This window comes from Brachyhypopomus gauderio, chromosome 4 (genome assembly GCF_052324685.1).
Source record: "Brachyhypopomus gauderio isolate BG-103 chromosome 4, BGAUD_0.2, whole genome shotgun sequence".
Lineage (NCBI taxonomy): Eukaryota > Metazoa > Chordata > Actinopteri > Gymnotiformes > Hypopomidae > Brachyhypopomus > Brachyhypopomus gauderio.
In genome coordinates, this window is record NC_135214.1 from 25,269,306 (window position 1) to 25,283,710 (window position 14,405).

The 14,405-nt window shown below is 46.3% G+C and overlaps 1 protein-coding gene across 3 annotated transcripts in view; it reads right to left on the minus strand.

Annotated features, from left to right (window-relative positions):
• Positions 1 to 9,931: 9,931 nt before the first annotated feature.
• The window catches only part of ipo11 (importin 11), a 105,623-nt gene continuing 101,149 nt past the window's right edge, over positions 9,932 to 14,405 (minus strand). For all 3 annotated transcript variants that reach the window (XM_077003271.1, XM_077003272.1, XM_077003270.1), the window contains one exon: positions 9,932 to 10,881. In XM_077003271.1, coding sequence (XP_076859386.1) covers positions 10,717 to 10,881 — 165 coding nt within the window. In that variant the 3' untranslated portion in view covers positions 9,932 to 10,716. The remainder of the gene's footprint in view (positions 10,882 to 14,405) is intronic.

Consider the following 14,405-nt stretch of genomic DNA (forward strand, 5'->3'; position numbering starts at 1 on the left):
CTACCTCCACTCACCATTGTATTAAACACCTACCTCCACTCACCAAACACTTTATTACAAACACCTACCTCCACTCACCAAACACTATATTACAAACACCTGCCTCCACTCACCAAACACTTTTTAACACCTAACTCCACTCACCGAAAACTTTATTACAAACACCTACCTCCACTCACCAAACACTATATTACAAACACCTACCTCCACTCACCAAACACTTTATTACACACACCTACCTCCACTCACCATTTTATTACAAACACCTTCCTCCACTCACCAAACACTTTATTGCAAACAGCTACATCCACTCACCAAACACTTTATTACAAACACTTACCTCCACTCACCATTTTATTAAACACCTTCCTCCACTCACCAAACACTTTATTACAACAACCTGCCTCCACTCACCAAACACTTTATTACAAACACCTACCTCCACTCACAATTTTATTAAACACCTACCTCCACTCACCAAACACTTTATTACAAACACCTACCTCCACTCACCATTTTATTAAACACCTTCCTCCACTGACCAAACACTTTATAACAAACACCTACCTCCACTCACTGAACACTTTATTACAAACACCTGCCTCCACTCACCAAACACTTATTACAACAACCTGCCTCCACTCACCAAACACTTTATTACAAACACCTACCTCCACTCACTACACTTAACACCTACATCCACTCACCAAACACTTTATTACAAACACTTACCTCCACTCACCAAACACTATATTATACCTGCCTTTACCCATGATGAATGAAAGGCAAAGATGGAGGGCAAAGAGGAACAACAAGATATAACAAACGACAAAGGATGACTGAAGATAGAGGCAGAGGGAGAGATGGTGAGGGGAAGAGAAAAAGGAGGAAAGCGAGGGAGTTGGATGGATGAAGGGGAAGAGAGACATCAAGAAACAGCAAGAAGAAGAGTGAGGTGGAGAACAAGAACAGTAAAGGTGAGAGGAGTCCATTCTTGTAGAGACCCAGTGGTGTCCACAGTCCCAGTCTGGGCTCTACTGAGACATCAAATCCTTAGTGTGTCCACAGACTACCACTGATTGGAGAAGGACTGTGTGTGTGTGTGTGTGTGTGTGTGTGTGTGTGTGAGCAGAGCTGCACCACCACTCTCACTCCTGCTTCCTAACATTTGTACAAATAAACCTAGAAACACCTACCTCCACTCACCGAAAACTTTATTACAAACACCTACCTCCACTCACCAAACACTATATTACAAACACCTACCTCCACTCAACAAACACTACAAACACCTACCTCCACTCACCAAACACTTTATTACACACACCTACCTCCACTCACCATTTTATTACAAACACCTTCCTCCACTCACCAAACACTTTATTGCAAACACCTACCTCCACTCACCAAACACTTTATTACAAACACATACCTCCACTCACCATTTTATTAAACACCTTCCTCCACTCACCAAACACTTTATTACAACAACCTGCCTCCACTCACCAAACATTTTATGACAAACACCTGCCTCCACTTAGCACTTTATTACAAACACCTACCTCCACTCACCAAACACTATATTACAAACACCTGCATCCACTCACCAAACACAATATTACAAACACTTGCCTCCACTCACCAAACACTTTTTAACACCTACCTCCACTCACTGAACACTTTATTACAAACACCTGCCTCCACTCACCAAACACTTTACTACAAACACCTACCTCCACTCACGAAACACTATATTACAAACACCTGCCTCCACTCACCAAACACTTTATTACACACACCTACCTCCACTCACCAAACACTTTATTACACACACCTACCTCCACTCACCAAACACTTTATTACAAACACCTGCCTCCACTCACCAAACAATTTATTACACACACCTACCTCCACTCACCAAACACTTTATTACACACACTTACCTCCACTCACCAAACACTTTATTACAAACACCTACCTTCACTCACCAAAGACTTTATTACACACACTTACCTCCACTCACCAAACACTTTATTACAAACACCTACCTTCACTCACCAAAGACTTTATTACAAACACCAGCCTCCACTCACCAAACATTTTATTACAAACACCTTCCTTCACTCACCAAAGACTTTATTACAAACACCAGCCTCCACTCACCAAACATTTTATTACAAACACCTACCTTCACTCACCAACAGTGAGTGAACAGTGCTGGAGATTAGGAAGAGCTGCATTCACTGGAGATTAAGAAGAGCTCCATCCGCTGGAAATTAGAAAGAGCTCCATCGGTTGGAGATTAGGAAGAGCTGCATCAACTGGAGATTAAGAAGAGCTGCATCCACTGGAGATTAGGAAGAGCTCCATCTGCTGGAGATTAGGAAGAGCTCCATCTGCTGCATGTACAATGGTGCTTCTTTTGAGATTCCAGTCCAGCATTGATTAAACAGCAAGTGTCTGAAAATATCAGCCAATCCACACAGAGGACCTATCTCAGCTGTAGTGAAAGAGACAGAGGCAGGGAGACAGAGTGACAGAGACAAAGAGAGAGAGAGAGATGTTCTGAGTAATGTGTGTGTGTGTGTGTGTGGTGAAAGAGACAGAGTGACAGAGGCAGGGAGACAAAGAGTGAGAGGTTCTGAGAAGAATAACACACACACACATGCACATACACATTAGCTTAAGTGACATCCCATTCCTAATCCCATAGGGTTCAATATGATGTTGTTCTTTCAGAAGCGCATCTGTGAGGTCACATACTGATGTTGGACGAGGAGCCCTGGCTCTCAGTCTCCACTCTAATTCATCCCAAAGGTGTTCTATTGGGTTGAGGTATGCATTCATACTTCATAATGCATATTAAAAAACGAATGCATATATGCATACAGAAGGTAGGAACAAATTTGTAAAAGGAATTAGAAATGTGTTATTGATGTACCAAACCTCAGAAATTAATCTAGAACTTCAATATTCCAACCTGGCCGGTGTGGGTGGGTGTAGAGACATGGGTAGGTGGAGACACGGGTGGGTGGAGAGACGTGGCTGGGTGGAGAGACGTAGGTGGGTGTAGAGACGTGGGTAGGTGGAGACACGGGTGGGTGGAGAGACGTGGGTGGGTGGAGAGACGTGGGTAGGTGGAGACACGGGTGGGTGGAGAGACGTGGGTGGGTGGAGAGACGTGGGTAGGTGGAGACACGGGTGGGTGGAGAGATGTGGCTGGGTGGAGAGACGTGGGTGGGTGTAGAGACGTGGGTAGGTGGAGACACGGGTGGGTGGAGAGACGTGGCTGGGTGGAGAGATGGGGACAGAAGGCACTGGTCCAGTCTGACCACAGCACACAAGATTTCCTCAGTTCTCACTTGCATTATTGGTATGAGGGAAATCACGTCATACCTGCTGCAGTGACAGTGACTGTTCTCATTTGTTTCAGTGATTCCTGGCTGGCGGAGCGACAGTAGTGATGGGGAATCTAGTGGAATATGAAGCAGACCTGCTCCAGAGGATCAGACCCCCCCCCCCCCCCCCCCACCTCGCTGAGTCATTATGGATTCAGTACAGTTTTACTATGGGATTATGGGGCTGAGGAGATCCGTCCTGGTTGGCTGCTCGTGCCATCCAAGGAGGAAGGCGGCAGTAAATCCTACATGATAAAGTGTCCATGCTGCCTGTAAATGGAGTCCAGACTTCACCTCATGCGTTAAGCCTAATGGAAGGGGAGGAGCCACTTGGCGGCATCCACGTGATGGACAGTCTTCTCACGTGATGGACAGTCTTCTCACGTGATGGACAATCTTCTCACGTGATGGACAGTCTTCTCACGTGATGGACAGACATCTTCTCGCATGATAAACACACATTCTCACATGATTAACACGAGTCTTCTCACGTGATCAACATGCGTCTTCTCACGTGACGGACTCTGGATGAAGCACGTTTTCTCTGAGGCCTGAAGTGGTCTTCCTCACCCACACTCTTCCTCATCGTCATGCCATAAAGGCAGAGCTGCAGCCATCCTGGCAGGCTGTTCATTCCTTGTTGAAAGCTAAAAGCACATAACCGTGAAAATTACATCAGACGTGTCAAGCGCCAGCTAGCAGCCCTGCAAAGCCACACCCAAATATGTGTTCAAAAGTCTCATATCCACATCAAAGAACACTGTGTGTGTGTGTATGTGTGTGTGTTATGCACTGTGTCCATATATGTAGTGATCTAACCTACCATTAACTGGACACAATGTCTATCAGTATCCATATGAAACTAGATTTAATTTCCATAACCATCACCCCAATAATCTTATAATCCTTAAAGCTTACAGATCCAGGTGTAAATGTTACCATTCCATGTATGAGAGTTAGTGCATGGTGTGTATGCACATGTATAAGCTGTGTGTGTATGTGTAGGCTGAAGAGCAGGAGATAGGAGGGGCTCTGGTTGATTTAAGCTCCTCCCTCAGGGCATGTCAGAGTGGAGAGGAGGCAGTAGTTCTCCTGAGGGAGAACATGTCGGTGCACTAAGACGCCGCCTCTAACATCCCTCACTCCACTTACTGCTACTGCGACCCCTGGCTTAACTGCACATAAGAGTTTTGATTTCTCTCTCCGTATCTCTCTCTCTCTCCATCCCTCTCCCTCATCCCCCACTAGTGAAGGTGTTTTCAGTACTACAGAGTCTGTAGCGAGGGGTTTTCAGCACTACCACTACCAGTAGTGGAGGGGTTTCAGCACTACCACTACCAGTAGTGGAGGGGTTTCAGCACTACCACTACCAGTAGTGGAGGGGTTTCAGTACTACCAGTAGTAAGTAGTGGAGGGGTTTCAGTACTACCAGTAGTAAGTAGTGGAGGGGTTTCAGTAATACCAGTAGTAAGTAGTGGAGGGGTTTCCCTCCCCATTCTGTTTTGTGTCACACTATGGATTTAATCCCTGTTGGCATGCCAGAAAACAGCAGCTTTGATTTCACTACAATACCTTTTTTTCTCCCAGAACATAAAGTTTATGTATGAAACAGTGAAACAGGCTCAGATAAAATATAATAAAACCATCTCTGTTGTTCCCCCAGCTGCAGGCCTGTAACGCACATCAGCCTTCCAGTACAACATCCTCAGTGAACTTACCAGCATGTTGTTTTCTGCCATAACAGTAAACTGGGTGCTTTCAAGAACCACAGGGGGATTGTCTCTTAAACAACCACTGTTCAGAACACACCTTTATGCAAATTAATCACGAAGTCAAAGACAGATGGCCAATTGGGCTGCACTTTCCTGAAGGGGAGGGTCCTGATAACAGAAAAAGCATTTCTGCAATCCAATGACATCAATACATCATCTTACATGGTGAAGAAACAGTTACATCTGAACAAACTGAGGCAATTACTATTGGATGACTTTGAAGGAAGAGTTACCCTTACAAAAAATCCAGACTGGAGGCATTTCTGTTCTCTTTTGCCTTTGATCGTGTTTCTAGGCTTGCATGTGAACTCATTTCTGGTTTTGCCTGAGATTTCTCATCACTGTGATCTATACTTTAGTTTTAATGTCTTTCTTGTATTCGTTTCGATTTATTTAAATGTCCTCTATGCTTTAATGTCCGTCTATGTAAAGCTCTCCGAATTACATTTTTGAAAAACCAACATTCTCTTACACAATTACAAACACCACCACAATCAACACCATCACAAACACCATCACAAACACAATTACCACTACAATCAACACTATCACCAACATCATCACCAACACAATTACCACCGCATTCAACACTATACATATACCATCACAAACACATTCAACACTATCGCCAACACTATTCACAAACACAATTACCACAACAATCAACACTCACTCATACTATCACCAACACAACACTATCACCAATACATTTAAAAACACAATCAACACTATTATCATCACAGTCACTGTGACACAACGATGCTTTTAACATTACATATTCACCAAAACTCATCACATCTCCATCACCCAGGCCACCAACTGCTATCACTAACACCATTATTGGACATCACCAACACACTATTTCCATTACCAATACTGTCACAAACACACATCACTATCACAAATGCCCAACACACACTTACAAACATGCATCACTATCATAAATCACCAATATCAAGATCAACAACTCACCAACACACAATCACCTACACACGCCTACCAACACACATGATCAATATAGTCACAAACACACAATGACCAACACATCCCTTTAGCACACATCAGTATCAACAACATACTAGTGCACTGTGGCCAAGGCCCATGAGCTGGGGGAGCCCTGGACATCATTCAGGAGGAGGCAAACACATTCTCCCACAGCTCAGAGGAAACTGGGAAAAAGCACAAGCACGTGGGGGCAGTTTAAATATTTAACCCCCACCCCCACACTGTCAGTGTAAGAAAACATTCAAGACATTTTAATACCACCCATGAAGAAAAAATAGGGGAAGCAGCTAAAATAAGCGTTCTTCGTTTTGTATCTTTAAAAATGTCATTTTACTGCACATCTTCCTATTATTTGAATTCCAGTGTTTTATATTACTCTGGGAGCATAAATCTTCTAGAATGTTCTTCTCTATGGCTCTACAGCTCCATTAACACTCAGCATCACAGAACGAGGCTTTAAATGAGATTTTATGCATTCAGTAAAGCCTCGCTACTTAATGGCATCTCTTTTTTAGAGTGGTCAGGCCCTCAGCTTCTGCTGTTCAATGATAGACTGTAGAAAAACTCTCCGCTCCTTCTGATCAGCAACTCTGAGAGCCAAAGAACGTCCAGGCACCCCCCCCCCCCCCAAACACCCCCAACCCCCTCCCCCGTGGTCCTTATTATTATTAGAGTTCTGGGGGCCCAGCAGACATCCACAGCATGCCAGGATGCAGGCGGCTGCAATTTAAGGGTTATTAAGGGATATTAAGGGTTGTTTAGGGTTATTCAGGGATATTTAGGGTTTGCTGTTATTATTATGCTGTTATTACACTACGATGCTGGTATGAGGCTGCTATAACCCAATGTTCATGTTTCCACTTGTCTGCCTTCCATTCAGTGTGTATATATATGAGACCACACACACACACACACACACACACACACACACACACACACACACACACACACACACACACACACACACACAGTTCAGGACATCATTTTAGATTATTCCTGTACTCATCCCATGTAATTCAAATGCATTACCCACAAGTACATATTTTTGTCTAGCATCTAACATATTGTTCTGTACCTTTTCCATTTTAGCAATATCACTCCGTTTGCTTGGATACACAACAGGCATAACAGTCTCACCTCCTCTGAGTTTCAGGAGCTGCAATTTTTTACACAGTAAGAATTCATTCATGCAGTCTTCATTCTGAGATCAAGTAAAACATCTGATTTATAAAATACATTACCTACAACTTATCAGGTTATATGTTGGAAACAAAATGATGGATTTTGATATTTAGGGTATATTGTGCAGGTCTAAGCTTTAAACATGAACAGCATTAAGTATAAAGAGTGTGAACAGTATTACAGCTTTAACCATGAACAGCATTAAGTGTACAGTGTGTACAGTCAGAAAACAGCGTAATGTGTAACCGTGTTGAATATTAACAGCAATAAGTGTAATTCTTCTAAATTAACTGCATTGCTACAGTGTTAAATGCTAACTGCATCGGTACACTGTCAAATGTTAACTGCACGCTTACAGTGTTACATCTGAGGTAACCAGAGGTCTGTATCTTATTTCAGTCTTCAGAAACACTTTAGTGACACTTTGCAAATAAACAAACGTTTACAGGTGTGAGTGTTGCTCAGCTGAAAGGGAGAGTGGGCTCTCAGCTCTGAGCCTGCGTTGCCGACCTGTTCGTCCCGTCGGACTCCTGGGGTTCGTTCGCTCGGCTGTCTCACAGCGCCGGGGAGCGGCGGGTCTGTGGAGTGAGGACACCTGCAGCTCTATCTGCAGAACTATAATGTCCACAGTAATTTCCGTTTGTGTTGCCACGGCGAATGCCAGCGTTCTGACAGCGACACGCTCATCTCCGCAGACAGCAGGCCGTCAGGGTGGGCGCTGTGGTCCTCACACCACACCCGTGCAACGGTGGCCAGAGTCACAGTGGAGCACCACTCTGGGACTTTGGAACACTGTATGAAATGTAGAGGTGACTCCCTCTATAGGCATGTAGTCATGACAACTGTGTCCACTGTAGAGGTGTCCCTACTCACTTCTGCTGCCGATGATTGCAAGAGTGTGGAGAAATAACACCAGCACATCTGCCTGGTACCTTACCCATTTAAGCAGCACGAAATTTGTGAGAGCAGAAATGATCAAACAGTTGCTGTGACTCACTGTGCACTATATACACATACACAGCAGGCATGCAGAGTCTAACGAGGGCAATCGCTCTCTGGACCTGGACATTCAGTTTAATGGGCAGAAGTGTCCAGGATGGAGTGGGTAATTGAGATGAAGCAGCACAGTCAGCTTCACTGTCCAGAGCACACGCCCAGGTGATCCCTCACAGTGCAGGACCATGGACAGCTGCTGCTATTCCAGAGCACACAACCAGGTGATCCCTCACAGTGCAGGACCATGGACAGCTGCTGCTATTCCAGAGCACACAACCAGGTGATCCCTCACAGTGCAGGACCATGGACAGCTGCTGCTATTCCAGAGCACACAACCAGGTGATCCCTCACAGTGCAGGACCATGGACAGCTGCTGCGATTCCAACAGCACGAGTACTTCAGGGCTGACCTTTGTCCTTACACTCAAAGGACTGTTTCATTATGTAAACACAGGCAAGTGGGCATGTGTGACAGGCCTGAGCCCACAGCGGCACATGGACCATGTAGAGGCGGAGTCAAAGGCCATATAGAGGCGGAGTCATAGACCATGTAGAGGCGGAATCATGGATCATGTAGCAAGGCGGAGGCTGATAATGACATGGCAGTATCAGGACGGAGGAGCGAGAGCCTCAGTTTGCTGGCACACATCACAGCAGCAACGGAGGCCCTGCAGCACAGACCCATGACACTGCTGCTTTCAATCACGCAACTCCACACTGACGCCCAAACTGTGATCACACAAGAGAGGAGGACCTAGCCGTGTCTGTGGGGCCCATCCGTCACGCCCTCCACCCTCCGCCCGGCTCTCCATCACACCGCCAGCCCCCAGCAGCCCAGGAGACAGAGACACCACACATCCATAACGCAGCCGCCCTGTTAGGCGGCTCAGGAAGATGAACTCTGTGCATTATTGATGAGGAACTTCTGCCTCTGCGTCTCTCACACGCACGCTGGAACGCCGGCGAGAACTTCGCCACAGCCACAGCAGGTGAATATTTACAGCCTGTAGGGAGGAGCCCAGCGGGACCAGGACGCTTATTAGCCTGTATAAACGCCACAGGGTACATGACGCAATACTTCATTCAATTAAAATGCACACACACACACACACGTTTCTGCACGTTAATAAGTAAAGAACATGGTAAATAAATGAAGGTCAGTATGTGTAGCTGTAATGTTACACAAACATCTGATGTAGATTTCAGCACTGTAGTGGTAGTGGTCTACGCATTCTGCTCAAGGTTCATGCACCTTCTCTGGGATGCAGCTGGATGTTTTTTTGTTCCTTCAGAGATCTTCATCACCAGGACGCCACAGGGACCTTCCACAAGACGTCTAAGCTTCTTCCATTAAATAATAAAGGCTGTGAATACAGGAGAGCAGAAAGCCAGACTTATGGTGTTCAATATAAAGAATAGACTATTAAACTGTCCCTGTTAACTCTTATTACCACGCTAATTCAAGCAGTGACATTAGACCTGACTTCACAGATTACTGTTTCCACACCTGCAGCACAGCCGGGTGCACAGGCCCATTCTGACAGACACGCAGGCCAATAACAGCCACCCTCAGTCACACTGCATTAGTCAAGAACTGAAACTTTATTGAATGGGCTTCGTTTTACAGGGTGTTGAGTCTCAAGCCGGAGTGAAACGCGCAGAACACGAAGGGTTCATGTTGGACGAACCGTGTGAAGCATAAGGAAGCAGGAGGCCATCACAGTGACGATCGTAATCATCAGACTGGTCTGCCCTTCCTCAACACTTCAGGTCTTCCACACCTCCACCTACAGGCTCCAGGATTCTCCTCACCTGGGCTGTTGGGGTCTACAGAGGTGGGACTCTCTGCATGACCCTTCACTCTCTCACACCATCAATGCAAACATTTTTTTTTCTTCTTTGACAAAATAAATCATTTGATTTTTGGTTTCCAGGAGGTGCAGTGTCCAGGAGGCGCAGTGTCAGAGCAGTAACAACAGTGTGAGCACTCACTTTTCCTTCTGCAGAGGGGCAGATAGGCGGAGGGGCAGAGGGGTGGGGGCGCCTACAGGACACGCCTACTGCGTGTACATCACACCTCTACACGCAGCCTTCCATACCAAACAGATACAGAACTGACAGTTGATCATTTGTATGTGTGAAACACAAATGTAAAGACTTGTCCTTGAGTCCATGTGAGCGCGTGTGTAAGGTCCGACACCAGCACAGTGTGTCTGTCTTCTGCACAGTCCAGCTCACCCCGACTCAGCTAGCAAACAGCTGGAGAAGAAAAACGATATATAAAAAAAAAAACAAAAAGGAAGCTCGACGTCGTTTGTTGCGCAGTCCTCATTACTCTTCCTCATCAAGAGCTACTCCTCTTCCTCACAAGCCCTTCAGGAACTCCTGAAGCTGCCGCACTATCTCTGCGTCCACCGTCTCCATCAGCGCCTGGAAGGGCCCGTCACCCATCAGAAGCTGCTGGGCCTTCAGCTTCTCATACATGAACTGCTGCAGGGAGACCGTGTGTACGGGGTCCTGCAGAGCCAGCTGCACACACACACACACACACACACACACACACACACACACACACACACACACACACACACACACACAGTATCAAGACATAGAATATATACACAACAGCCACCATCTTAGACACTCGTGCACATATGAATGTGTAGATGAGTAAAATATGGTAAGCTAAAGGTCAGTATCCAGTCTTGGGAATCACACACAGAATCACTGATTAGACCTCAAGTGGGGGCGTGTGGTCATTGGTCGGTTTAGTCGGTCCTCTAAACCCCATCACACCACATCAGCTGGTTTTATAGAATGGTGTGATGGTGGTTTGGTGAACTGGTGTGATGGTGGTTCGGTGAACTGGTGGACTGGTGTGATGGTGGTTCGGTGAACTGGTGGACTGGTGTGATGGTGGTTAGGTGAACTGGTGGACTGGTGTGATGGTGGTTCGGTGGACCCAGTGCTCACTTTACGCTTCCACATCTTTGCTATGTCCAACTTCCCAACACATTAAGTTAGAGCAAAAACGTGAAGTGTCTGGTGGGCCTGTGGAACGGGTTGAGAGACACGGACATGAATCAGTCCTCCAAAGCACCATCACACCACAATGGGAAAACAACATGAAAGAGTTCAACAATCGACCCACATCCCAAACCCCAACAAAACAAGGACAGCAAAAATTAACCAGCTTTTCATATTTAATTGCTTCCTCTGTTTGGAAAAAAACAAGATAACACTGGAATTCTGCTGCTGGAAGATATAATTAAGACCATGTTAGAAAAAAGAGAGTCAATAAGGTGGATAATTAAGGGAGGCAAAGAGGCAACATGGGGGCAGGGGGTAAAACAGATTTTCAGATATTATTGATTTATCTAGGGCGCCCCCTGTGGCCTCTGCTGCCCCTGCACGCCACCTCCTGTACAACTGAACTCGTAACTGAAAGTCAAGGAAGACTCCAGGTGTGGGGACGTGTGGTGGATGTGTGGGGACGTGTGGGGGACGTGTGGGCTTCACTGATCTGCATCTCCAGCAGTGTAGAAGCTGCAGCCAGGCCGAGAGCTCTAAATGGCAGGAGGCCAAACGCTCCCAACACTCCTGCAGGGATGGAGAGCAGCAGGGAACCAGCAGAGAAACTCCAGATACAACCTACTCAATACCACACCCCTATACCACACACTATACCACACCCCTATACCACACACTATACCACATCCTTATACCACACCCCCATACCACACACTATACCACATCCTTATACCACACACTATACCACATCCTTATACCACACCCCTATACCACACACTATACCACATCCTTATACCACACTCCTATACCACACACTATACCACACCCCTTTACCACACACTATACCACACCCATATACCACACACTATACCACATCCTTATACCACACACTATACCACATCCTTATACCACACCCCTATACCACACACTATACCACATCCTTATACCACACCCCTATACCACATCCTTATACCACACCCCTATACCACACACTATACCACATCCTTATATCACACCCCTATACCACACCACTATATCACAACCCTATACACCACTGTACCACACTCCTATACCACACCACACCCTATACCACACCCCTATACCACACACTATACCACATCCTTATACCACACCCCTATACACTACTATACCACACCCCATTACCACACCACTATACCACACCCCAATACCACACCACTATACCACACCCCATACCACACCACCATACCACACACCCATATCAGACCCCTATACCACACCCCTATACCTCACCACCATACCACACACCCATATCAGACCCCCATACCACACCACTATACCACACCCCTATACCACACCCCATATCAGACCCCTATACCACACCCCATATCAGACACCTATAACCACACCCCCATATCAAACCCCTATACCACACCACCATACCACACCCCCATACCACACCCCCATATCAGACAGCCATACCACACCCCCATACCACTACCCCATACCATACCCCCATATCAGACACCCATACCACACCCCCATATCAGACACCCATACCACACCCCATACCACACCCACATACCACACCCCCATATCAGACCCCCACACCACACTCCCATATCAGACCACCATACCCCACCCCCATATCAGACACCCATACAACATCCCCATATCAGACCCCCACACCACACCCCCATATCAGACCACACTACCACACTCCCATACTAGACCACCATACCACACCCCATACCAACCAAGCAATGGAGCTGGAGGCTGAATAGACCACCACATAAGCACCACATTAACCCCCAGAACAATTCATTTAGAATGAGTAAGTGCACTCTCAAAGTTTAAATCAAAATCAATATTACACAGAATTGTGGCTAAGGCAGGCAAGAGTCAAAATTACAGCAGCACGTCCCCTGAGCCCTATCCTGTAAGACCACGCAAGCGCACGCACGCACGAACATGCGCACACACGTACACACACACACACACACACACACACACACACACACACACACACACACACACACACACACACTCACACACATACACACAGTCTGTTTGGTCTACACAGAGGGATCCATTATGGAGGACTCACATCTCCAACACTCTTTATTGCTGTAAATTTTTGCTGTACAACAAGCAGAATACAGTGATGCACACAAACACAATCACACACGTTATCACACTCACACACACACAACAGTCCCCCCACCGGTACTAATATACTCCACCTGTCATGGGATTATAAGAAAAATGTAAATAAAAGGTGAATGTTTTTGTGATGACTGAACTTACCGGTAACTTGAATGGTACTATATGAACTCAACTGCTACTGTCTGAACTCGCCTGCTACCGTCTGAACTAAACCTGACTGCTGGTCCAACAGCGCCCACCTCCACCAGAATCATTACCACCATCACATCACACCACCATCATTCCCATGGCATTACCATCATTACGACCACAACACCAGCCGAATCACACCACTGTCACCACCAACACCACTGTCTCCACCAACACTACTGTCACCATCACCACCAACGTCATCATCACCACTGTCACCATCACCACTGTCTCCACCAACACTACTGTCACCATCACCACCAAAGTCACCATCACCACCACCATCACCATCACCACCAACGTCATCATCACCACTGTCACCATCACCACTGTCTCCACCAACACTACTGTCACCATCACCACCAACGTCACCATCACCACCAACATCACCATCACACCACTGTCACCATCAACACCAACACCACTGTCTCCACCAACACCAACACCACTGTCACCATCAACAGCAACACCACCATCATGGAATGCCGCACCCTGCTAGACTTGTTGCTTCACAGATGCCTTTTCAATTACCGTAATTTCCGGACTATAAGCCACTACTTTTTTCCCCACGCTTTGAACCATGCGGCTTATACTGAGGTTCGGCTTGTCTGTAGATTTTTCTTCACCCGTCAGGGGCGGAGCAGAAAGTTAATCAGGTGGTAGGTCAAAGTTGTAAATCAAAGAAGAAA